The 25,017-nt window shown below is 38.2% G+C and overlaps 1 protein-coding gene across 3 annotated transcripts in view; it reads right to left on the minus strand.

Annotated features, from left to right (window-relative positions):
- Nucleotides 1–25,017, minus strand: part of ncapg2.L (non-SMC condensin II complex subunit G2 L homeolog) — a 51,343-nt gene that overhangs the window by 299 nt on the left and 26,027 nt on the right. For all 3 annotated transcript variants that reach the window (XM_018266532.2, XM_018266531.2, NM_001092993.1), the window contains 13 exon segments: nucleotides 23,360–23,502; nucleotides 21,956–22,129; nucleotides 19,408–19,478; nucleotides 18,085–18,238; nucleotides 16,542–16,715; nucleotides 13,716–13,832; nucleotides 11,921–12,058; nucleotides 9,895–9,994; nucleotides 8,279–8,469; nucleotides 6,934–7,077; nucleotides 5,862–5,965; nucleotides 2,093–2,193; nucleotides 343–445 (listed from right to left, as the gene is read on the minus strand). In XM_018266532.2, the coding sequence (XP_018122021.1) occupies nucleotides 343–445; nucleotides 2,093–2,193; nucleotides 5,862–5,965; nucleotides 6,934–7,077; nucleotides 8,279–8,469; nucleotides 9,895–9,994; nucleotides 11,921–12,058; nucleotides 13,716–13,832; nucleotides 16,542–16,715; nucleotides 18,085–18,238; nucleotides 19,408–19,478; nucleotides 21,956–22,129; nucleotides 23,360–23,502 (1,714 nt within the window).

Below are 25,017 nucleotides of genomic sequence, written 5' to 3' on the forward strand. Positions count from 1 at the left end.
ATACCTGCCACTGAACAGACCAGTGTCTGGTTATTGAGTAAATGTTTCTATATTGGCTCCGACTGACCCATAGCTTCATTAACCTATTTGGAGGACATTCATTGTATTAGAATATACAACTCCGCTTATAATTCAGCAACCGGCCCAATTCATAGAAAACAGAGAGACAGGCCTGAGCCAGACTGTTGTCACTACTGTGATAAAAATGAATGCAAGTCCTGGTTTGTCTATCACAGCGCCCTAATATCAGAAACACACATTTTCTAACTTCTACTACTTTTATTTTATTTTTTTTTAAATAAATGAAGACCGATATATTCCAGTATTCTCTGAACAATTTACCTTTCAATGCTTCCGGCATCGTCCATTGTTACTTCGCAGAAGTTCTTCAGTTTTCTATAAATGGCAGACGCAGTATTTTTAACTGCAGGTGGTATTTGTTTCCCTAAGAAAGACGTAAAATTGTCATTAGGAATAATCTTAAAGGAGAAGGAAAGGGTAAAATTAAAGGAAAACTATACCCCTCAAACAATGTAGGTCTCTATAAAAAGTTATTGCATAAAACAGCTCATGTGTAAAACCCTGCTTCATGTAAATAAACCATTTTCATAATAATATAAGTTTTAAGTAGTATGTGCCATTGGGTAATCCTAAATAGAAAATTGCCATTTTAAAAAATAAGGGCCGCCCCCTGGGAACGCGGTGCACACAAACATGCCAAACAAACCAAACATGTTAGGTCAGATGAGCCAATTAACAGACAGAGTTGTGACTAGCTTCCACACTTCTTCCTGTTACAGTTAGAGCTGTAGTATTTCTGGTCAGGTGATCTCTGAGGCAGCACACAGACCATCACAAAATGGTGGTTTAAGGCAAGAGATGTAAAAGGACAAAATTTACTTAAGTGTATATATACCAGTTTACTAAGATTCTTTAATATATCTGTTGCTTATTAATTTTGGGGGTACAGTTTTCCATTAAGTAAGCTTTATCAGAAAAGTCTCTATAAATACACCAGTAAACCCTCAAAGTAATGCTGCTCTGAGTCCTCTGTCAAAAGAAACACCACATTTCTTTCCTTCTATTGTGTACTCATGGGCTTCTGTATCAGACTTCCTGTTTTCAGCATAAACCTCCAGGGCTAGGGCTTGAGCATGCTCAGTTTGCTCCTCTCCCCCCCCTCCTGCAGTTTGAGCTCAGATCTATGAGCGAGCAGGGAGAGACTCAGGCAAGAAGTTATGTCACAAGCTAATATGGCAGCTGCTATTCTGAACAAACAGAGGCCGTGTCTAGAGTCGTTGACTCAGCTATGGAAAACATTCTAAAGAATAAAAATGACATTCTAGCTTGCACTATCATGGCTAATCTCTTGGCAATAAACTGCCTTAGTAGCTTTCCTTCTTCTTTAAAGTCCAGACAAGTTTGGCTCACTGTTTTTCTAGATCCTGGCATTCTGTCCATTTGTCTGTACTAACACCTTCTACTCACAAATTTCTGCTCTCCCAACGCATCTTTCCCAACACTTGTCTAGAACCCCCCCCCGTCCTAGCAAGTCCCCCCTGATCCTCATCCCCGCTAAAGAAGCCTCTGCTCCGGATCTTCTGCACACACCACACTTGTCATTTATCATTCTTCTACTTTTCAAGCCTCCTCCACTCTGAGCACTGTCTGGGAGCTGCCTTTTCTGACCTCTTTAAACTCCATCCATCCACTCTAGCTCATTGTAAACTATTTTGGATTTGGCTGAACCCCTAAATCCTTTGCGAAAGATTCTGCAGAATACTGAACTGAATCCTAATTTGCATATGCAAATTAGGGGAACCATTTTTTACTTCCTTGTTTTGTGACAGTCACGCGATTTCCCTCCCTGTCCCTAATTTGCATATGCAAATTAGGATTTGGATTACTGAAGGGGTTGCACTGAATGCAAGATTCAGTTCGGCTGGGCAGAAGGATTCGGTCAAATCCGAATCCTGCTGAAAAAGGCTGAATCCAGAACCGAATCCTGGATTCAGCGCAACCCTACTAAGAAGGATCCATTCACTGCTCCCATTAAAAAAAGAAACAATACGGAACATGCTGCATTCCTTACTTTTACTGCTGACAACGGCAACATACAAAGCTGCTGTCAAACTCAAGATCCCTTCCACTTCTTCCAATGTGATGCATTCTGTCAATTCGTCCAAGAATGAACTTTGTAGGGGAAGAAAAAAAAAATATATTTATGTTACCGCAGATTTATGGTTTCCTAATCACTGCTTTCATGCCGCAGCCTGCAGATGCTAATGCAATGATGGATAATGTGTAGAGAAGATGTTGTGCTTGAACCCACTGCTTGGCTCAGACTGTGCAACTATCATTCTCATTAACTCACAAGCCAAGGTTGGATAGAACATCTCTCTATGATGTTCTGGGAGCTCAGCAAGTCTCCCATTGTGCTTTTGGTTGAGCTGAGTAACCATACTGCAATCAGAAATGTACTTTATGATTACTCAAACAAGCTGGCTGGAACGAGGCGGCCGGTTTCCTTTACATGCAGTAATTACAGCTATTAACTCCCACACGATGCTGTACATGTGCTACAAGAATCAGAATTCTATTTCACACATTTAATGGAATGCTGACAGGAGAGCTTTAAAGAGGAACCAGTTGTTAGAATCGACGGTGGCTCAGCTTTTGTATAACTTGTACAACTAGAAGGACTACCGTAAACTGGAAAGGAACAGGTAGGAGACCAGTGGCTGCTAGTGCTAGAGTTGGTCATGAGAATATAAAGCTAAAACGATTTGTTTCTAGCAAAGTATAAAGCATTTCATTATTACTTTTGTAACTTCTAAAATAGGTATTTAAAACACAGCAGCAAAGGTGGGAAGTTATCGATGATGCCCAAAGATGTCAGCCTTAAAGGGGTGGGTCACCTTTAAAGGACAAGGAAAGTTAAACTAAAGAAGTAGTTAGAAATGTTGTACATGATGTTTTGAACTTCTGCACCAGGCCAAGGCAACCACAGCCCTTTAGCAGTAAAGATCTGTGTCTCCAAAGATGCCCCAGTAGCTCCCCATCTTCTTTTCTGCTGATTCACTGCACATGCTCTGTGCTGCTGTCACTTACTGAGCTGAGGGACCCACTCACAATATACAGTACACATAGAATAGAAATGTCACAATATAAGGCTGATTAGTAATTAATACAGATAATTACTACATGGCAGCACAGAAACCAGTGCAATTAGCATCAGAATTTAATAATCAGCAAACCTGTAGTATCAGCTTATATTACAGACCAACCTCATTTTCTGCTGGATAATTAGTGACGAGCCCTAAGCTTAGCTTCTCAACAGCTGCTCAGAGCCCACTGAGCATGTGAGTGTCACAGACACTTTCCAAGATGGTGACCCCCTGTGACAAGTTTGAAGTCCTGGATCATTGCTGCTATTGACAAGCTGAAACTTTAGGCTGTATATAAACATGGCATTTTTTAGGGTTTAGTTCTTCATTAAATTAACATTTAGTATGTTATAGAATGCCCAGTTCTAAGCAACGTTGCAATTGGTCTTCATTATTATATATTTTTTTAAGTTTTTCAACTATTTGCCTTCCTCTTCTGACCCCATCTGAAAACAAATGTTCTGTAAAGTTACACCTATATTGTTATTGCTACTTATTATTATTCATCTTTTTATTCAGTCACTCCCCTATTAATATTCCAGTCTCTTATTCCAATCAATACATGGTTGCTAGAGTAATTTGGATCTTAGCAAACAGACTGATGAAATTGCAAACTGAAGAGCTGCAGAATAAAAAGCTAAATAACGCAAAAACCACAAATAATTAAAAATGAAAACCAATTGCAAATTGTCTGAGAATATCACCCGCTATATGATACTAAACGTTAAAGGGGAACTCCACAAAAACATAACTTAAGCTTTTTGAAAAGTAAATATAATTTCAAGCAATCAGAAAACCTTAGCGTGGTTATTGCTGTAACATTAATATGTGTGCTTGAATAACGCTTGATATTAGAACGCCTCCTCTATCTGGATCAGCGCTCAAAAGCGAGGAAAATGCTATAATTTCAAGAAAAATATGCAGACTTTTCATGATTTTTAATGGTTACTGACAGTTCCCTAAGCCTAGCCTCCTGCTGATCTGTCCGACTACTTTGCTGAGCTGTCTGACTACTGTTACTTTGTATCAACAGTCATCTGTCCTCAGCCTGCATCCTCCAAACCCCACAATTCCCTGCACATTTGATTTCAATAAGGAAAGGAACTTCACAGAGCAATGCATTGTGGGTTATGTAGTTCCTGCATGTTGTCTGTAAGCTGTGGAGTAGTTGTTATAATTTGTAACATCAGTGTTTAGTCCCTCCTCCCCTGCCAGGTTATCAAATGATGCAGAAAGAGAAGAACTGTTAACAAACAGCTGGATTTCAGCATAGAAAATGGCATTTATTCATACTTTTTGAAGAAACAGGTAACTGTGATGGGTATATTAGGGGTTTCGGTGTTATGTGGCCTCTTTATAAAATTGTGGTTTGGAAGCCGGAGTTCCCCTTTAAGCAAGGTGAACAACCCCCTTGATATAGAAAGTAATATTCAATTTGCAGTTGGTCTTCATTTCTTATTATTTGTTCAGCAGCTCTCCAGTTTGGTATTTCAGCAGCTGCCTAGCTGCTAGGGTCCAAATTACCTTAGAAACCAGGGAGTGGTTTGAATAAAGACTGATATATGAATTGATGAGGGACTGAACAGAAACACAAGACATTTGAACATTTCCTTTTGATTTGCACCATCTTAGCATACTTACACCAGGATTAGTAAATGCATCATTCTGACTCTAAAGGCACCTAGACTCCTGCAGCATATACGCAGGGGACTTCCACACAGAGTGGTTATGCTTATGCATCACTGAATGTAACCAACTAGCTTTTAAAAAGGCAATGGTTATTAAAGAAACAGTAACATCAAAATGATTGTTTGCAAGCACTCACAGCCCATAGTAATGCCTGTGTCCCTGGTGCCATTTAAGAGGAATGGCGCTCTAAGTGGAAAGCAAGAACAGGACTCCATCTACATCATAGAAATCTGATTGCGTTTCCTTCCGGCTGCCCGCAACAGCCTTGAATAGCATTAGGAGAAATTTCTCGTCTCTTGGCTTGAAATATGAACCTTTCCTCCATTCTACCTTGGCGCGGTCTCAGCTATATTTGCATGAGCACAATTATTATTGAACAGTGAGGGACCTGAACCGGACATACCTTACACAGGATGGTACCGGCGTTAAGCAAAACAGACTGTGAATCGAACATATGAATAACTACTTGAATGTACGCATTGGTGAGCTAAAAATATACATCAAACACTACCATAGGAAGCCTATTCAGGGGTGTAGTGTGTTATATTTGCCTTTCATTCTCCTTTAAAGGAATGAAAATATCATGTAGTGTTGCCCTGCACTGGTAAAACGGATGCGTTTGCTTCAGAAACACTACTATAGTTCATATAAACAAGCTGCTGTGTAGCAATGATGGAAATTGAAAAAAGTCTATATAGCACAGGTTAAATAGTGGATAACAGATAACACCATTATGTTCTACAGAGCTTATCTGCTGTGTAACCTGACCCTTTTCTCCATTGAATGGCTGCCCCCATTGTTACACAGCAGCTTATTTATATAAACTATAGTAGTGTTTCTGAAGCAAACACAACAGTTTTACCAGTGCAGGGCAACACTACATGATATTTTTATTACTTTAAAACACTTTCATTTTTTGATGTTAGTGTCCCTTTAACATGCACTTGATTATTACAGGTACATTTGATCAGTGGCAAAGCACTAGATGGAAATCCCCGCACTCACCTTACAGCACTTGGAGATTTAACGATAATGGTCATTATGCATTTTGAAAGTGGAGGTAGATCAGAGATGGACGAGGGTGGTGTTAGTTCACTTAAATCTGTAATCTAAAGAGGAAATAGGAAAGCAGTTCATCAGTACAGTTGATGTACAACCAAGCTTCAGATACTTTATGTTGAGAATGAAACAATTAGTATGTGTTACAGTAAGATTCAAGAGCCATGTGCTAGAGTCTGGCGCAAACTACATGCCGCGTCTATGGCTGAAATGAAATCAAATTATAATGGGTTTTTTTTTGTTTTGTTAAAACACATCAGCTAATAGTGCTGCTCCAGCAGAATTTTGCACTAGGTGCTAGACATATTGTCAGTTTCCCAACTGCCCCCAGTCATGGGACCTGTGCTCTGATAAACTTCAGTCACAATTTACGGCTGTACTGCAAGTTGGAGTGATATCAACCCCTCCGTTTCCCACCAGCAGCCCAACAACAGGACAATGGGAAGGTAACCAGATAACAGCTCCCTAACACAAGATAACAGCTGCCTGGTAGATCTAAGAACAACACTCAATAGTAAAATCCAGGTCCCACTGTGACATATTCGGTTACATTGAGTAGGAGAAACAACAGCCTGCCAGAAAGCAGTTCCATCCTAAAGTGCTGGCTCTTTCTGAAAGCACATGACCAGGAACAATGACCTGAGATGCACCTACACACCAATATTACAACTAAAAAATACACTTGCTGGTTCAAGAATGAAATTTTATATTGTAGAGTGAATTATTTGCAGTGTAAACAGTGTAATTTAGAAATAAAAACGACATCATAAAAATTATGACAGAATCCCTTTAATCCCATTCTTAGTTTGATTGATAGTCTGCACTGTGAATTTGTATTTTATTGCTCTGATGTACTAGCAGAGAAATGTATTGAAGATATATATTTTATCAGATTCCTGCAAATTGGCTAACCTTGCAAGTAGCAGCAAGGTAGAACAATGCTCTGCAGGAGATAAAATACAACATTAGATGTGGGACATTTCATTTGAAACACAAATAAAAGTAAACTAAAACCTACTTTGCGCAGTGAGTGGCTGATTTCAACAACCACCGCAGCCAAGAGGGTGGACAGCGTCCCCCGATGTAGCACCTTGGAAGCAGTGTGCCAGCATTGAACTGTGTGGACAAATTCTCCAAGGGGAAGCTGAATAGTCTGCAGGAGCTGCAAAGATAAAACACATGTAACAAAACCATACAGGGTATTAAGGTGCATTGAAACTACTGGGCCAGGCAGATCAACCTACAAAATAATTTTTTTGTACTTTCGTATGGTATCAGTGTCTACATACAAATAGTAATGGTTTGTCGTTTTCCTACTTATGGTGTTAATGAAAGCTTCCCCAGTGTAGGATATTTAACCACAGGTACCAGCTGGTATGTATCCAAATTAAAACAGCATAGGGAATGTAAGGCCTATACTTAAAGTGTATATATTATGGGATGCTAGTCTCTACAGGGCCTGTCCAAAAGGCCCATGATTTGTGGGATAAAGCCCCCAGTTCCTAAGGGTATAGACATCGAAAACAAGAAAAGCTATCCCAAAACTCAATATTATATTAAAATTATACTCTTTATGCAAAAATTTCAGGTTAAAAAATATAAACCACATGGTATTCCACCTTACACGTTTCATACCCCCTGGTACTTATTCATAGGCATCGATTATTGCCATTGCCTATGAATATGTTGGTATGTGTGAGTGCCAGCTTATATACAATTAGACAGAAAACTATTAGAAATCTCCTCCCTTATCTTTCTGGACCCTTCTGGATCATTTATTGTAATGTGTTAGCTCTCTTGAGATGTACTTGTCATCTACAAATGTTATCTTGTATAGATAGGTGTTGCTTTGCTAACCCTTTCATCATCACCGACTTATATGCAAGCTGCTTATAGTTTTAATCAGTTTGCAATGGCACAGGTCTCTAGTTTAGGGTAAGGGCACACGGGCAGATTCGCCCCGGCAACAAATCGGCTCTTCTTCGGGGCGACAATCTCCCCAAACTGCCTTCCCGTCGGCTGCAATGAAAAATTGCCAGCGGTATGGCAGTCATGGCGCTTCATTTTCCGAAGTCGCGCAAAGTTGCCTCACAAGGAAAGTTCGGGGCGACTTCAGAAAAACGAAGTGATGAGAGTGCCATACCGCTGGCGATTTTTCATTACAGCCGGCGGGAAGGTAGTTCAGGGAGATTGTTGCCCCGAAGAAGAAGTGATTTGTCGCGGGGCGACTAATCTCCCAGAACCTGCCGTATGCCCTTGCCCTTACAGAAAAGAGATTTCAGACCACTTAATTGTATTCCTGGCTAATAAGCTAGTTAAAAGGTGTCGTTGATAGAGTTCCTGTATACTGCGCAGATCAATACCTGTAGTGCCTCTTCTCTCTGTTTTCTAAGCCTGCGTGCTACAGTCTCCAGAGACTTATGGAATGCTTTCTGGATGGCATCGAGCATCTCGTCGCATTCTACGCTGGCGTCGCTCATCTTGTGAGCCAAACACAGTTCTGTGATTTCCTTCAGCACGTAGAACAGCATTGGCAAACAATTATGGCACTTCTCTGGAAGAAAGAAAATAGAAACCTATTTATTTCAACAGCATATTCCAATGAAATATCAATTAAAAAGGGGTTGTTCACCTTTGAGTTAATTTTTATCATGATGTAGAGAGTGAAATCCTGAGACAATTTGCAATTGTTTTTATATTATTATTTGTTGTTTTTAAGCTATTTAGCATTTTTTTTGGAGCAGCTCTCTAGTTTTCAATTTCAGCATTCTGGTTGCTAGGGTCCAAATTACCCTGGCAACCATACATTGATTTGAATAAAAGACTGGAATATGAATAGGAGAGGGACTGAATAGAAAGATGCGAAATAAAAAGTAGCAATAACAATACATTTGTAGCTGGAAAGAATATTTAGAACGACAATAATTCAAAAACTACAAAAAATAAACAAAGACCAATTCAAAAGTTGCGAAGAAATGGCATTTTTCTAACATAGTAAAAGTTAACTTGAAGTTGAACCACCCCTTTAACTCTTTCATCCCCAGCAAAATGTTATGGCGGCTGCTAGAAAGGCAATTAGGCACATTTTTATTTTGTGGTTGACTTGCCCTTTAAAGGACCAGTAACATCAAAAAAACAAAAAAAAATTTTTTAAAAATTCTTTTTGTATACATCGAAAAATAAACACCAACACAAATTAAACTTTTCAATTGCAAAGCCTTTATTAAAAAATAACTTACTGAAACTCCACTTCCGCTCCTCTTGAGAAAAGGCGATAGGGTGACCATCCATTCTGCAGCAGCTGATTTCTCCTCCCTGGCTATCTCTCCTGGCCGCTCTTCCGGCAAGATTGGGGCAGCACTTGTAAGTGATGTATTTGTTTTCTTTGTGCGGGCACATATTGTATCACCCAGCCCACGTCGCCATTGCCTGCCAGTTGCTCCCCACTTCCCAGCACTGCTCCTCCGTCTCTTCCCGCACCACCCTGCCCCGTCTCCCTCCTCCGCCAAACGAAATCTTATTCCCTCCTTTGCTGTTTCAGTGCTGTGCCAATTTATAGCTCTGTGATATTCTGTGCACTGACTGGATGGTCGCCCTGTCGCCTTTTCTCAAGAAGAGCGGAAGTGGAGTTTCAGTAAGTTATTTTTTTAATAAAGGCTTTGCAATTTAAAAGTTTAATTTGTGTTGGTGTCTGTTTTTCGATGTATACTAACAAATCTTTTTAGAAATTTTTTTGGATGTTACTGGTCCTTTAAGTGGGATGGATGGGATGGGAAAGGCATAAGAGGGTTTGCCAAAGCTTTGGAGAGAACAGATTACAGATATGGATCTTTAAACTCCCGACTCCTGTACTTTCAGGCTATAATACCAGCCCTATGTAGAAGTACGTATACACCATATCTGGAATACTGCTTTTGTTGGGCATTAGTGTTTACCAAGAACACAAAATGAAACATTCTTGCAGAATTTTTCCCCTTACCGGTTTGTATTACTGAAAGAGTAATCTGCAGAAGCTGTGCTTGAAATTCCGAGTCAGCGAGTCCGACCATCAAAACGTCTTTACAAACAGTCAGATAGGCCTGTTTACAGATAAAAAGAATTGGACATATAAATCAGAGGAGGTTAGTAGCCTTGTCCAGGGTCACTATGAGTTGCAATGGGGGCCTAAAACTCTATTGGCATAATGTTGTTTTGTTTTGATTGCTTTGGTTGATATTGGTGTTCATAGCTTAATGCGTCAAGTCATTTGCAGCACATTCATCAATGTTCAAGGGCAGAGATTTGCTAAACAACTTTCCCAGTTTGTATACAATCATTATTTGCAATTCAAGCTTTTGGGATTAAAAAAAAAAAACCATGAATTTGAGATTTGTTATAACAAACTTGAATGAATCAGAAATGTTCATCAGATCAGATAAAATGCTATGCATTGAAATCATTGGGTATTGGATATTCTAATTTTAGAATTTGGGATATTTCATTTTTTGTTTCTCAAAAATTACGTTTTTTTTGCAACTACCCTGGGTAGTGCGCTCTGCCAAGTAAGTAGAATGGGGCTCAAGTAAATAAAAAAACAAAAACAAAGAAACAAAAGCCTGGCTATGCCCCAAATCAACCCTAACCTTGCCCATTAGACCCAAAACAAACCTACATTCTGTCCAGACCCTGCTCACAAGCCCCACACCCATCCCATGGGGCCTCAGACTGAAGTACCTCCTGTACTAGCCTGAGGGTAACGATTTTTTTTTCCCCAAACTTTTTTTATTGTATTTTCAAAAGTATATATATTAAATAGGGATGCACCGAATCCACTATTTTGGATTCGGCCGAACCCCCCAATCCTTCACGAAAGATTCAGCCGAATACCGAACTAAATCCTAATTTGCATATGCAAATTAAGGGTGGGAAGGGGAAAACATTTTTTACTTCCTTGTTTTGTGTCACGCGATTTCCCTCCCTGCATATGCAAATTAGGATTCGGTTCGGCCGGGCAGAAGGATTCGGCCGAATCCAAATCCTGCTGAAAAAGGCAGAATCCTTGCCGAATCTCGAACCGAATTCTGGATTCGGTGCATCCATAATATTAAAACAGATAAAACCTTATATTGTGTGTTTGTTATGACATACTGGGTAAGTATATACCATCGTTTCTTGAATGTCATTTTGAACACGTTTTCATTCTAATTGAATAAAGCACAATAAGACTTGAAAGTAAGCAGTAGTGAAGTGCAGGTCGGACTTTTCCCGTCCAGCCTGAGCCCAACTTCCGGGTCTCTTTTATAGACCCAGGCCGCCGATGACGTCACAAAAGGGGCGGGGCTAAAGGCGCACGTCTATAAAAACTCAACCCGGAAGTCGGCATTTGGAAGGTCGCCCGTAGGTTTAGATATGGCCACTGAAAAAAGGGAGAGGAGGAGGAGGAGGAGGCACGTTTCTTTTTGGTGTTCTTTATCTTGGATTTTTAGGCAAGTTCTTGTCTGAGGGAAGCTTCTGCCGACCATTTGGTGTATCTGATACGGGCTAGTCGATTTTGTTGTTTCTGTCCTTCCAATGTGTCTAGGTACTTGCTCCAAATGTCAAAGAAGCCTTTCAATTCTTTATCTTGAAGTGCCAAGACCCTTCTCTAACATTAAAACTTACTACAGGTATGGGACCTGTTATCTAGACCTGTAAACATTAAATAACCCCAACAGGCTGGTTTTGCTTCCAATAAGGATTAATTAGATCTTAGTTGGGATCAAGTACAAGCTACTGTTTTATTATTACAGGGAAAAAGGAAATCATTTTTAAAAATGTGAATTATATAATTATAATGGAGTCTATGGGAGACGGCCATCCCATAATTCGGGGCTTTCTGGATAACGATCCCATAACTGTACTAACAGCATTTAAAAATAGCAAAATAAATACAGATTACATTTTTTCTCCAATTTTAAAGCGACCTGCCTAATAGATTTACACATCGTCAAACGCAAAAGGCAATTAAAATGGCGAAGCAATCTAACCTTGAGGATTTGATGACACATATTACGCGGCTCCTCAGAGATGTCTTGATTACTTTCGAGAGTTGGAAGGACTTGGCTCTCAATCCACCCACCTGTGTCTTCCAGCACAGACAAATATGTTCTTCCTTCAGAACTAAACTGTTAAACACAAACAGATCTTTATTGCCTCGCTGCACACCTTCATTTATAATCATGGAAAGACATTTCTACAGAACATTATACAAATACCTTTTGGAACACATGCAGACTTGTTTACTGCAAGTTAAGTACAAATAACATAAGGGATTTAGGCATAAGCTAGGGGTCCAGCAGCTCCAAATGAAGATGAATCTATGATATATGTTTAGAACACACAATGAATATCCTGTAAATTATATCCTTATGATACACGAGCCATGAATATCCAGTAAATTATATCCTTATAAACTACAGTCTGGTTATTTCCCTATGGGACCAGACTGTAAATAATATCCTTATAAACGGCGCATTCTGACATCAGAACGTGCTGTTTATAGCAGGGAGTCCCTGGCCGGCAAATTTGATGCCGACCCCCCCCCCACCCCCCTCCCGGCATTTCACACAAAATGTAGATTACAATGCATAATGTACCCCCTACTGAAATTTATCAAGATGTTAGAAGTCACCTCGGAGTTATGTGGCCTGTATAAAAGCACTCGGCCTTGTGCTTTTATATGGTCACATAACTCCTCGGTGACATAATATCTTTATAAATTACAGTAGGAGGTACATTATCCTCTATATAATACACAAGAGCCATGAATATCCTGTAAATTATATCCTTATAACACACAAAAGCCATGAATATCTTGTAAATTATTTCCTTATAAATGGTGAGTTCTGATGTCATTTCTGTCACATGACTCACTGAAATTTGTGTATTATAATAAATAAAGTACCCCCAGTTGCAAAATATGAGGATATTAGAAGTTACCTTGGAGTTGCATGACTTGTATAAAAACACTCGGCCTTCGGCCTTGTGTTTTTATATGGTCATGAAACTCCTCGGTAACTTATAATATCCTTATATTTTACAAGAGGGGGTACTTTATTCACTATATAATATACAAAAGCCATTAATATCTTGTAAATTATATCCTTATAAACGGTGAGTTCTGATGTCATCAGTTATAAACGGTGAGTTCTGATGTCATTTCTGTCACATGACTCACTGAAACTTGTGTATTGTAATAAATAAAGTACCCCCTGTTGCAAAATATGAGGATATTAGAAGTCACCTCATAGTTCCATGACCTGTATAAAAACACTCAGGCCTTCGACCTTGAGCTTTTATATGGTCATGAAACTCCTTGATGACTTAGAATATCCTTTTTTTTTACAATAGGGGGTATTTTATTCACTATATAATAGACAACAGCCATGAACATCTTGTAAATCATATCCTTATAAACTGTGCTTATTGAGGTCATTGGTTATAAATGATGAGTAGTGATGTCATTTCTGTCACATGACTCACTGAAACTTGTGCATTACAATAAATAAAGTACCCCCTGTTGCAAAATATGAGGTTATTATAAGCCACCCCAGAGTTCCATGACCATGTATCTCCTTGGTAACATATCCTTATATTTTACAAGAGGGGGGTACGTTATTCACTGTATAATTATTTAATGCTATCAGTAGTTGTTGTATTTGCTCTTGCCCCATCCAGCTAATCTATTGACCATCCTCTTTAAAACAGTTGAGCTGGAAGCTAGTGGCCCACTTTTTTTTTTTAGTTCATACCATTGAATTAAGTAATAATGCTAATATTTACCTTATGCTGCAGGTGGATGCTGAGTCTGCAGTACAGGCTGAAGGCTCTTAATGCCGTATCTTGATTTACATTATGTGTCACGGCTTCGGATGGTTTTATGTAGCAGAACAGCACCTCCTAATAGAATAAAAGGGTAAAGGGCAGGAAACAATCATTAATGTGGCGCTTTATTAAACAAACTACCGTATCTAAAACTAAACAGACCTTCATTTTCACTTTGTGCTCGTGCAAGGGACTGCGAAATGTAAAATTAAAATCTAGTTCTGTTTCCTGTATCACCTATGAGGGGCGTTTGTTTTCGTCATACCAAGGAATGGTAAATGATACTGTAGGTGTGGTCAGTCACAAATAGCCACACACACTATACTGACATAAGTATCCCCTGTACTACGAAGAACAATTTTGCATGAAAATAAAAGTATTTTAAAGGGCTAGGGCACCTAAAGTAAACCTGAAGTTAACTTTTAGTATGTTAGAGAATCAAAGTTTCAATTGGTCTTTTTTTTTATAGTTTGTCTTCCTCCTTTGCACCTTTCCAGCAGGGGGTCAGTGGCCTCGGCCAGTCAAAAAATACTACAATTTTACAGTTATTTTTTTATGACAAATCCTTCTATTCAGACCCTCTCCTATTCATCCTCCATGTTTATCATTCACACTGCCTGGTTACTAGGGTTAATTGGACCATAGCGGCCAGATAGTTGCTGAACAAAGACCTAAATAATTAACAAATGAAGACCAATTGCAAATTGTCTATTAAAAGTTACGTAAAGGTGGACTAGCCATTGCATTATTTAAAATATTTGTTATACAGCGAATAGGAGGTTTTTTTCCTCGCCATTATTTTCCCCACCCCCTGAGAATTGGGGGATCAGACAAAGCTATTTTTCCTTTCTGTGAATGCTGTAAGGTGGCACCACTGAGTGATTTTATAACACGGACTCTCGGATTATTCTTGTAATTAGGAATTCAGTCACAACTTGGAACATAAGGTCTCCTGCTCCCTGTATTGGACATAAATCAAGTTAATGATGACATTACCAATGGCAGATTTAGCAGGGTGGGAATATAATTTAGGATTGTGTAAAACAGATAGAGCAAGTAGCTAAAGATAAAGCAGAAATAGCACAATTATAGATAAACTAATTGCTGATGAAGTTACATGGATCCTTCTTTAAAAAAAAATGTCCAAATATTAACAGCACTCACTGGAAAATTCTGGCACTTTGTCCTTTATTTAAGCCACCGGCCGATGTGTGCAATGAATTTTATTGTTTTGGGGGGGGGGGGGGGGTGCAAACCCTCAATTCATCAAAAATGTCTGTCCCCCTCAAAATATTGGATTTGGTTAAAAGGAACAGTAACATCAAAGAATTTCCGTGGTTAATGGATCTTTCTGTAATTTGGACCTTCACACTTCAAGTCTACTAGAAAATCATGTAAACATTAAATAAACCCAATAGGCTAGTTTTGCTCCCAATAAGGATTAATTATATCTTAGTTGGGATCAAGTACAAGCTACTGTTTTATTATTACAGAGAAAAAGAAAATCATTTTTAAACTATAGTTGTACTTATCTGTTATCTACTGTGCATCCTGTGCTTGAATGGCTGACCCCATGGCTACACAGCAGCTTGTTTATATAAACTATAGTAGTACTTATCTGTTATCTACTGTGTATCCTGTGCTTGAATGGCTGCCCCCATGGCTACACAGCAGCTTGTTTATATAAACTATAGTAGTACTTATCTGTTATCTACTGTGTATCCTGTGCTTGAATGGCTGCCCCCATGGCTACACAGCAGCTTGTTTATATAAACTATAGTAGTATTTATCTGTTATCTACTGTGTATCCTGTGCTTGAATGGTTGCCCTCATGGCTACACAGCAGCTTGTTTATATAAACTATAGTAGTACTTATCTGTTATCTACTGTGCATCCTGTGCTTGAATGGCTGACCCCATGGCTACACAGCATCTTGTTTATATAAACTATAGTAGTACTTATCTGTTATCTACTGTGTATCCTGTGCTTGAATGGCTGCCCCCATGGCTACACAGCAGCTTGTTTATATAAACTATAGTAGTATTTATCTGTTATCTACTGTGTATCCTGTGCTTGAATGGCTGCCCCCATGGCTACACAGCAGCTTGTTTATATAAACTATAGTTGTACTTATCTGTTATCTACTGTGTATCCTGTGCTTGAATGGCAGACCCCATGGCCACACAGCAGCTTGTTTATATAAACTATAGTAGTACTTATCTGTTATCTACTGTGTATCCTGTGCTTGAATGGCTGCCCCCATGGCTACACAGCAGCTTGTTTATATAAACTATAGTAGTATTTATCTGTTATCTACTGTGTATCCTGTGCTTGAATGGCTGCCCCCATGGCTACACAGCAGCTTGTTTATATAAACTATAGTTGTACTTATCTGTTATCTACTGTGTAACCTGTGCTTAAATGGCAGACCCCATGGCCACACAGCAGCTTGTTTATATAAACTATAGTTGTCTTTCTGAAGCAAATACACGTTTAACAAATGCAGGGCAACATTATATTGTCATTCCTTTAAAACACTTTCATTTTTTGGTGTTACTGTTCATTTAAATAAAGTGCAAGATGCCAGAATATTCACGGGAGTGCTGTTACTATTATTCATTTATACTGCTACATAATGATGTCCAGCCATCCGGGAACCAAAGCACCACTAATAAGTGGAAGAAAAAGAAGTGCTGATAGGAATCCTATATACCTTTATAAAAAACCACATAAACACAGTCCATTACCAAAGAGAATCAAACTTGCTAAATATATGAGGTTTACCTTTACTAAACCAAGCACTTTTAAGAGCTGGTTCAGTTTCTTTGTTTGAAGGGACAGAAGGCAATCTCTATTCATGGTGTGGGTCATGATATATTCTATATAATCAAGGGCAAGCGCCGGCTTTGATTCCATTGTGTCCTGGATTCGCACTTGCCGATTGGAATCTTTTCTCCCCTGTAAAGTAAAGCCAGAGGCAATGCATAAATACATCTGCACAATATATCAAATTAAGATCATGGCATGGGTACGACACCCTATGGAGAGCCACAGAGCAGCAACCAAGCAGCAGTTTAGAAGATAGAATGGAAGAGGGAAAAGAAATCAGCGTGTGACAAAGCAAATAGCTGTTTATTAACATCAACCAAAAATGGTTTACCCCCAGGAATAACGAGGGAAGAGAGATAATGGCTACACTAACCAATCCATATAAATACAGCCCAACTGAGCTTAAATACATAGCACGAAACAATACAGGAACGAATGACTATAGCTCTCCAGATTTCTATTCCATTATACAGGTATGGGACCTGTTATCCAGAATGCACAGGACCTGGGGTCTTCCGGGTGACAGATCTCTCTGCAATTTGGATCTTCATACCTTAAGTCTACTAGAAAATCATATAAACATTAAATAAACCCAATAGGCTGGTTTTGCTTCCAATAAGGATTAATTATATCTTAGTTTAGATCAAGTTCACGGTACCGTTTTACTATTACAGAGAAAAAGGAAATCATTTTGAAAAAATTGGATAAAATTGAGTAGATGGGCTTTTCTGTAATTCGGAGCTTTCTGGATAACGGATCCCATACTTGTAAGGTACGGAAACCCATTATCCTAAAAGCTCTGAATTACGGAAAGGCCATCTCCCATAGACTCCACTGTAATCAAATAATTCAGATTTTAAAAAATGATTTCCTTTTTCCTTGTAGTAATTAAACTAGGGATGCACCGAATCCAGTATGCATCTATTGGTTAGGCGGAGCACTCCAGAGCCCTCTCGAAACAGAATCGCTTGCTCTCAGTCCAGGATTCTGTTTTGGATTCTGGCCTTTTCAGCAGGATTCGGCCGAACCAAATCTTAATTTGCATATGCAAATTAGGGGCGGGGAGGAAAAATCACGTCACAAAACAAGGAAGTAAAATATGTTTTCGCCTTCCCACCCCTAATTAGCAAATTAGGAGTCAGATTCGGTTCGTTATTCGGCCGAATCTTTGGCGAAGGATTCGGGGGTTCCGCCAAATCCAAAACAGTGGATTCGGTGCATCTCTAAATTAAACAGTAGCTTGTACTTCCAAACTACGATATAATTAATCCTTATTGGATGCAAAACGATCCTATTGGGTTTAATTAATGTTTGATTGACGGTTTAGTAGAATTAAGGTATGGAGAAAGATCGCTTATCCGGAAAACCCCAGGTCACGAGCAAGTCCCATACCTGTATATGAATTGGAATAGTGTAATAACAATACAGAAAATGAAACCATAAACACAATGGATAAACAAAAAATATATAGATAAAAAAAATAAAATAAACAAAATACCCTTTTTTCTGGGTATGACTCTGAGAGCCATTCGCTTGCCAGCTCCAGTACATGCCCCACTTGCCCCCAGCGGCAAAGACAGTCAATAAGAGTGGAGTATTTCTGTTCATCAGCCCCACTGTCCAAATGTCTCAGCTTGGATAAGACAGAGCAGCTGAAATATTAAATAACAAGTGTTAAAGAAAAAAAAAAAACTTCTGGCAATGATCTAGCTCTAACTTTTAACCACTAATTAAATGTATGCAACAGTAAATCAGCATAAACAGATGGATGCACTGTGCACATGAATAAAGTTCCAAAAGTGTAATGTTCAGCAGCACTCTATACTTACTTACAAACACAGAATTATATATCTCCAGTCTGATTTTGCTTAAGAAGCTCTAATATTGTTATATAATATAAGCAGGATACTTTGTAGTCACTGGAACAGCCATGCAAGTTCCACATTTGCATAGGAAATAATGTGTAACCTGTTCAGTATACCAATAATATTGTTTTTAATACTTACATGAAGAATAAACACATATACTGCTCTCTTTACAACTATAGGGTGAAAGACTTTTCTATGAAATAAGACTGCTGCTGTTCTTTATCAAAGCAGTCTTTATTAAAGGGATACGGTCATGGGGGAAAAAAAAAAATCAAAATGAATCAGTTAATAGTGCTGCTCTAGCAGAATTCTGCACTGGAATCAGTTTCTCAAAAGAGCAAACAGATTTTTTTATATTTAATTTTGAAATCGGACATGGGGCTAGACATATTGTCAGTTTCACAGCTCTCCCCAGTCATGTGACTTGTGCTCTGATAAACTTCAGTCACTCTTTACTGCAAGTTGGAGTGATATCAACCCCTCCCTTTCCCCCCTAACAGAACAATGGGAAGGTAACCAGATAGCAGCTCCCTAACACAAGATAACAGCTGCCTGGTAGATCTAAGAACAACACTCAATAGTAAAATCCAGGTCCCACTGAGACACATTCAGTTACATTGAGTAGGAGAAACAACAGCCTGTCAGAAAGCAGTTCCATCCTAAAGTGCTGGCTCTTTCTGAAATCACATGACCTGAGATGCGCCTACACACCAATATTACAACTAATAAAAACACGCTGGTTTCAATAATGACATTTTATATTGTAGAGTGAATTATTTGCAGTGTAAACAGTTCAATTTTACAAATAAAAACATCATAAAAATCATGACATAATCCCTTTAAATTTAAAGTAAAATAGTTTCACATCACAGTCACTGCTACTTAAGTATGTATAGAAACATTAACAAGTTCCCCCTTTCTTATAATCGTTTCATTTCACTATAAATAGGTACCTGAAAGTTGGGACAGCAGCTGGAGGCATAAAGGAAGCCAGAATGATTAACGGAACAGTGCAGCGTTCTTCCTGTATTGCAAACAAAAGAAACAAAACCTCATCAGAAGCCCCTCACCCAGGGCCATAATGGGAGGATGAAGCAGTCAGGGGTTCCAGGAGACATAAAACTTCTGTTATTTGGAGTGATGAAGGGGACAGAGAGCAGTGGATGGAGAGTAGGGTTTAAGTATGTGTATGACTGGGTTGATTAAGAAGTGTGGTCAAGAATCCAGAGATCTTTTCCACAAGGACACCATTCTAATTGCTGCCCTATGCTCAAGTGACCAATGGGTTAATAATTGTGCCCTGTTGTGAACAAGAGCCTCACTAACTTAACAGTACGGAGGTCCAGCCCCAGCCATTTAAAGTATATTAAGGCTGACATTCCTGCAGGCTGGCCACAAAGTTCCTTATCACCTCGCACAGGCCTCCTGTTGTGTCTATGATCCCATTACAAAAAGTCAGAAGCCACTGCACACAGGGCATATTTTCTGCTGTCATTTTTCAGTCATCAGAGAAGTGCCCATAACATGGCTGAGCAGCCTGTTTATTTGAATGAATCCTACTACCAAAACAGATTAATTTCTGCTCGAAAAAACTCAAATATGTCCCATGCCATGAGCCTAAAGCCAAATGTCAAGGTATCATACAGTATCTAGTAGAATTAAGTCAAAGGCAACTGGACATTTAGGGGGTTATTGATTAAGGTGCCAATGCAAAAAAACTCTAAAAATTATATATATATATATTTTTTTTACTATAAATCCTAATTTTTAAGAAAAAGCAATGGGACTGATTTAAAACTTAAAATATCAGAACCAATGTGGCAGAGAATTATGATGTCATTACATAAAGGTTCTATGGCTTCCAAGACTCAAGAAACAAATTATAAATTGTTAATGGGTTGGTATTATACACCATCACAATTGCACAAAATGTTTCCACATGTAGAACCCCACTACATATTTGGTTTGAATGTAAAGAAATAAAAGTATTCTGGGGAAAGATCTTTAATAATATCCAAAAAATAACACCCTTTTTTAAAGGAAGCAGATATTCCTGCTTTAATGGCCCTCCATTATGATTCAACAAAGGGTAAGATAGTCAAAAATCATTTGGCACTTTTCATGTTACAGGCAGCAAAAGCTTTAATTCCAAAAACGTGGAAATCTGTGAACACTCCAACTGTAATAGAATGGGTTAAAGCAATGGAAGAGATCAAAAAATTAAAGGAAATAGCTGGAGAATCTGGTCACCCTGGGATAATTTTAGGATAACCTTAGGATACTCCAATCTAAATAAAAATCGCAAATAGGACTACAAATATAAACGATACGATGCAAGGTCTACCAGGAAAGCAAGCGCCCCCTACTCTTTTGCCGTCTCCCTTTAATTTTATTTAATTCATTTAACTTTATTAGTTTTTATTTTATTTTGTTAATTTATGGAATGGGATATAAATACACTCCGATATAAGAGAATATGTATGGTAAACGTAATATTAGAGTATGTATAACATATTCAAAGTGAAATGGAATATTGGATATTTCTTTCTTTTTTTGCGTCTGCTCCCCCTCCCTTTCTTTCTTCTGTATCCTTAATTTTTTCACAAATAAAGAATTTACAAAAAATTTTTAGTGGGGGAAAAAATGAAATTTTTTCCAGATTTAGTAAATGCCAAGGATGGAAAAAGACGGAATCCAAAAATCTGGCATCTCGGACCTGCCATGGTTCTATATAAGTCAATGGGAGAGGTCCCTAGCCTATTTGGAAGTTCATGTGGTCTGTGCTGAAATTAGTCCGAAAATCCGGCCATTACGGACTTTTCGGGCAAAAATACAAAAAAAGTGGGGTTTTCAGGGAAAAAGCCTGACATTTTTTTTACCGAGTTTGTCCCCAATCAGATTATATATATATATAACCCACACATGGGGAAGATTTATCAAAATGTGAGTTTAGAATTTAAAAAATAAAAACTCACCCATGTTCTATTCATTCCTACGGGATTTTTAGAATTGTATTCATCAATGGGTGAAAGTCAGACTGACCATTTGATAAATACAGTTATAAAAATCCCATAGGCATGCATAGAACGTGGGTGAGTTTTTACTTATTAAAGTGATATGGCCACTGAAAAACAACTTTTCAAAATAGTAATGTACACAAAAAAATTACCTATGGGTCATGTTGACCGTTTTTAGCTTTTGTAAGTATTTGGTACTTGAAGTTCCTAAACCGTATTGTTTTTGCTAACCAGATTGTCCCTTCTCAACCTGTCAAGAGTTTTTAATGCTAATGGACAACTCAGCCCCCTTGAAGAGGAACATGGGGGATTAGATAGGTAATCATCAGTAAATACTTTCATGGCAAAATTATAAATAGCATGCAAATACAATGTTATGATAAATGTAAAAAAGATTTAATTTCAGGTGTTCTAAACTGACATTTTAATAAATCTGCCCCATATATACATATGTGATACTTGCATACAAGGAATGCTTACTAACCTTAAATGCTTTAAAATATTCTGGAAGCACAGAAGCAAATTTGCTAATGGTGTAGGTTTTGGCTTCTTCATTCTGGTCAAGGGCTTTTCTGATACTGCGCCAGAGAACAACCACAATCTCCAGTAAGCTTGCCATAGAGGCAGAGTCCTCCGTGGATAACACATTCTCCAAAACCTGAAATATCAGAAGCTTAACAACATTTTTGCTTTGTGCAGATATTAAGTGGATTGCTAGACTGCTGGTTTATGACTCCTATTGGTGCTAAGGTTAAGGCTATATCAATGTATAGATAGGTATGAAAAGAGAAAGTCCCTTTATTGGAACACAACACTATGCAATTTGCTAGAACTAGTAACATTTTATTACTCATCTTTCTATTCAGGCCCTCTCCTACTCATATTCCAGTCTCTTATTCAAACCACTGCCATGTTTCTACAGTAAATAGAACCCTTGCAACTGAACAGCTGCTAAAAATTCCAAACTGGAAAGCTGCAATAGTGAAGGGCGAATTTATTCGCCAGGCATGGATTCTCTGCAAATTTCGGCACTTCGACGTCTGTGAATGTTTTAGCGAAACTGCTGTGAAAATTCGCAGTGGAAAAGTTTGCTGTAACAAAAAAAACAAATTTGTTGCGCGTCAAAATTATTCGGATGTCCTTGTCATTTGGACAAAAGAGTTGCACGTATAACAATTGTCACACATCAAAATAATTTTGAGGCCCATTGACTTCAATGTGCAAATTTTTAAAAGCCCTGAATTACAGGATGGCCACCTCCCATAGACACCATTCTATCCAAATAATCCAAATTTTTAAAATAATTATTCTTCTCTGCAATAATAAAACAGTAGCCTGTACTTGATCCCAACTAAGAAATAATTAATCCTTATTGGAGGCAAAACCAGCCTATTGGGTTTATTTAATGTTTATATGATTTTATAGTAGACTTAAGGTATGAAGATCCAAAGTACGGAAACATCTGTTATCCAGAAAAGCCCAGGTCCTGTGCATTCTGGATAACAAGACCCATACCTGAATACCACGGTCTACATAATAAGTAAAGTTAATTGAAAATGCGACCTATCCCTTTAAATTCTTTGGAATGCTCTATAGTCTACATTGTCCCAACCTGTAGAATGACTCCTTATATGTGGGGGTTTTATCCAGAAAATGTTTCATATTTTATGTAATTCACTGGTGAAGGGCCATAGTGTTCCTGTTAGGGCAATAGTGTTTCTGTTATTGCAATAGTTTTTCAAACAAAATCATCTCAGTGTTTGAAAATAAAAATATGACAGAAAACAAATGTTCATTGTAGGAAAATGAGAGAATGAACTGAATCCCTTTTGCAAGGCAGCATTCAAGAGTATTAAATCAATAGCAACTATTTGCAGCTTGTACATACACTTTTATTTTCCTTTTCACTATCGCCTCGTACAATCCCCTCGCCGTCACCCTCGTCATCATCCTCATCCTCGGTATCTTCGTTTGGAACAGTCCGATTAATGCAGGCATTCAAACAGCGGCGTATAGTTAGCATCAGTTTGGCTGAAAATAAATCCACAAAACCCATAAGAAACACATAAAAGGGGTGATTCACCTTTGAAATTAACTTTTAGCAGGTTACAGAATGGCCAGTTCTAAGCATATATTCAATTGGTCTTCATTATTTCCTTTTCATAATTTTTGAATGATTTGCCTTCTTCTTCTTACTCTTTCCAGCTTTCAAATGGGGGTCACTGACCCCATCTAAAATAACAATGTAAGGCTACAAATGTATTGTTATTTCTACTTTTTATTATTCATCTTTCTATTCAGGCCTCATCTATTCATATTCCAGTCTCTTACTCAAATCAATGCATTGTTGCTAGGGTAATCTGAACCCTAGCAATCAGACTGCTGAAAGTGCAAACTGGAGAGTTGCTGATTAAATAACTCAAAAACCACAAATGATAAAAAAATGAGTAAAAGTTTACTTGAATGAATCCTACTACCAAAACAGATTAATTTCAGCTAGAAAAAGCTCAAATATGTCCCCCATGCCATGAGCCTAAAGCTAAATGTCAAGGTATCATACAGTATCTAGTAGAATTAAGTCAAAGGCAACTGGACATTTAGGGGGTTATTTATTAAAGTGCGAATGGCAAAAACTCGAAAAATTCTATTTTTTTTTTTTTACTATAAAATCCTAGGGGGCATATTTATCAAGGGTCGAATTTCGAATTGGAAAAATGTCGAAATTCAAAAAAACCAACTGAAATTAAGTTGAAGTTTTTTTTTTTGGTCGAATAGGTCTGTTTTCGATCGAATAGGTCCGTATTCGCCTGAATTCAAATCGTATGAATCAAAGCAATAGATCAATGAATAAAGCTTACCCTGGAGAACCTTCAAACAATTGTATTGTTTATTTTAATGTACACAACATGTTTCGAGTCCAAGGACTCTTCATCAGGTGCTTACGCACCTGATGAAGAGTCCTTGGACTCGAAACATGTTGTGTACATTAAAATAAACAATACAATTGTTTGAAGGTTCTCCAGGGTAAGCTTTATTCATTGATCTGTGAAATTCCCTGACTGGACGGAGTCAGACACCCTGTTGAGAGCAGATACATATTTATACAAACGCTGCAAGGATATCACCCAAAGCAATTCTGATTTATTTGAATCAAAGGAATAGCGCATTAGATCGAATTCGATTCAAAGTTTTTTCCAAAAAAAACTTTGATTTTTCAAAATGCCCCAATTAGGTTGTAGGAGGGCCCCCATAGGCTAAAACAGCAATTCAGCAGGTTTTAGATGGCGAATGGTCGAGTGCATGATAAATTTCAATTTTAAATTTTTTTCAAATTCTAATGGAATTTGGACATTCCCTTGTCGAAGAACACAAAAAATTGCTTTTTTTTTCCATTCGAAAATTCACCTCGACCTTTGATAAATATGCCCCCTAATGTTTAGTGGGATTTTTACAGATTTATTATACGCGAGTGGAAATAGTCTGGATCCAAAAATCTGGCAACTCGGACCTGCCATGGTTGTATATAAAAGTCAATGGGAGAGAGGT

This window comes from Xenopus laevis, chromosome 6L (genome assembly GCF_017654675.1).
Source record: "Xenopus laevis strain J_2021 chromosome 6L, Xenopus_laevis_v10.1, whole genome shotgun sequence".
In the NCBI taxonomy this organism is placed as follows: Eukaryota; Metazoa; Chordata; class Amphibia; order Anura; family Pipidae; genus Xenopus; species Xenopus laevis.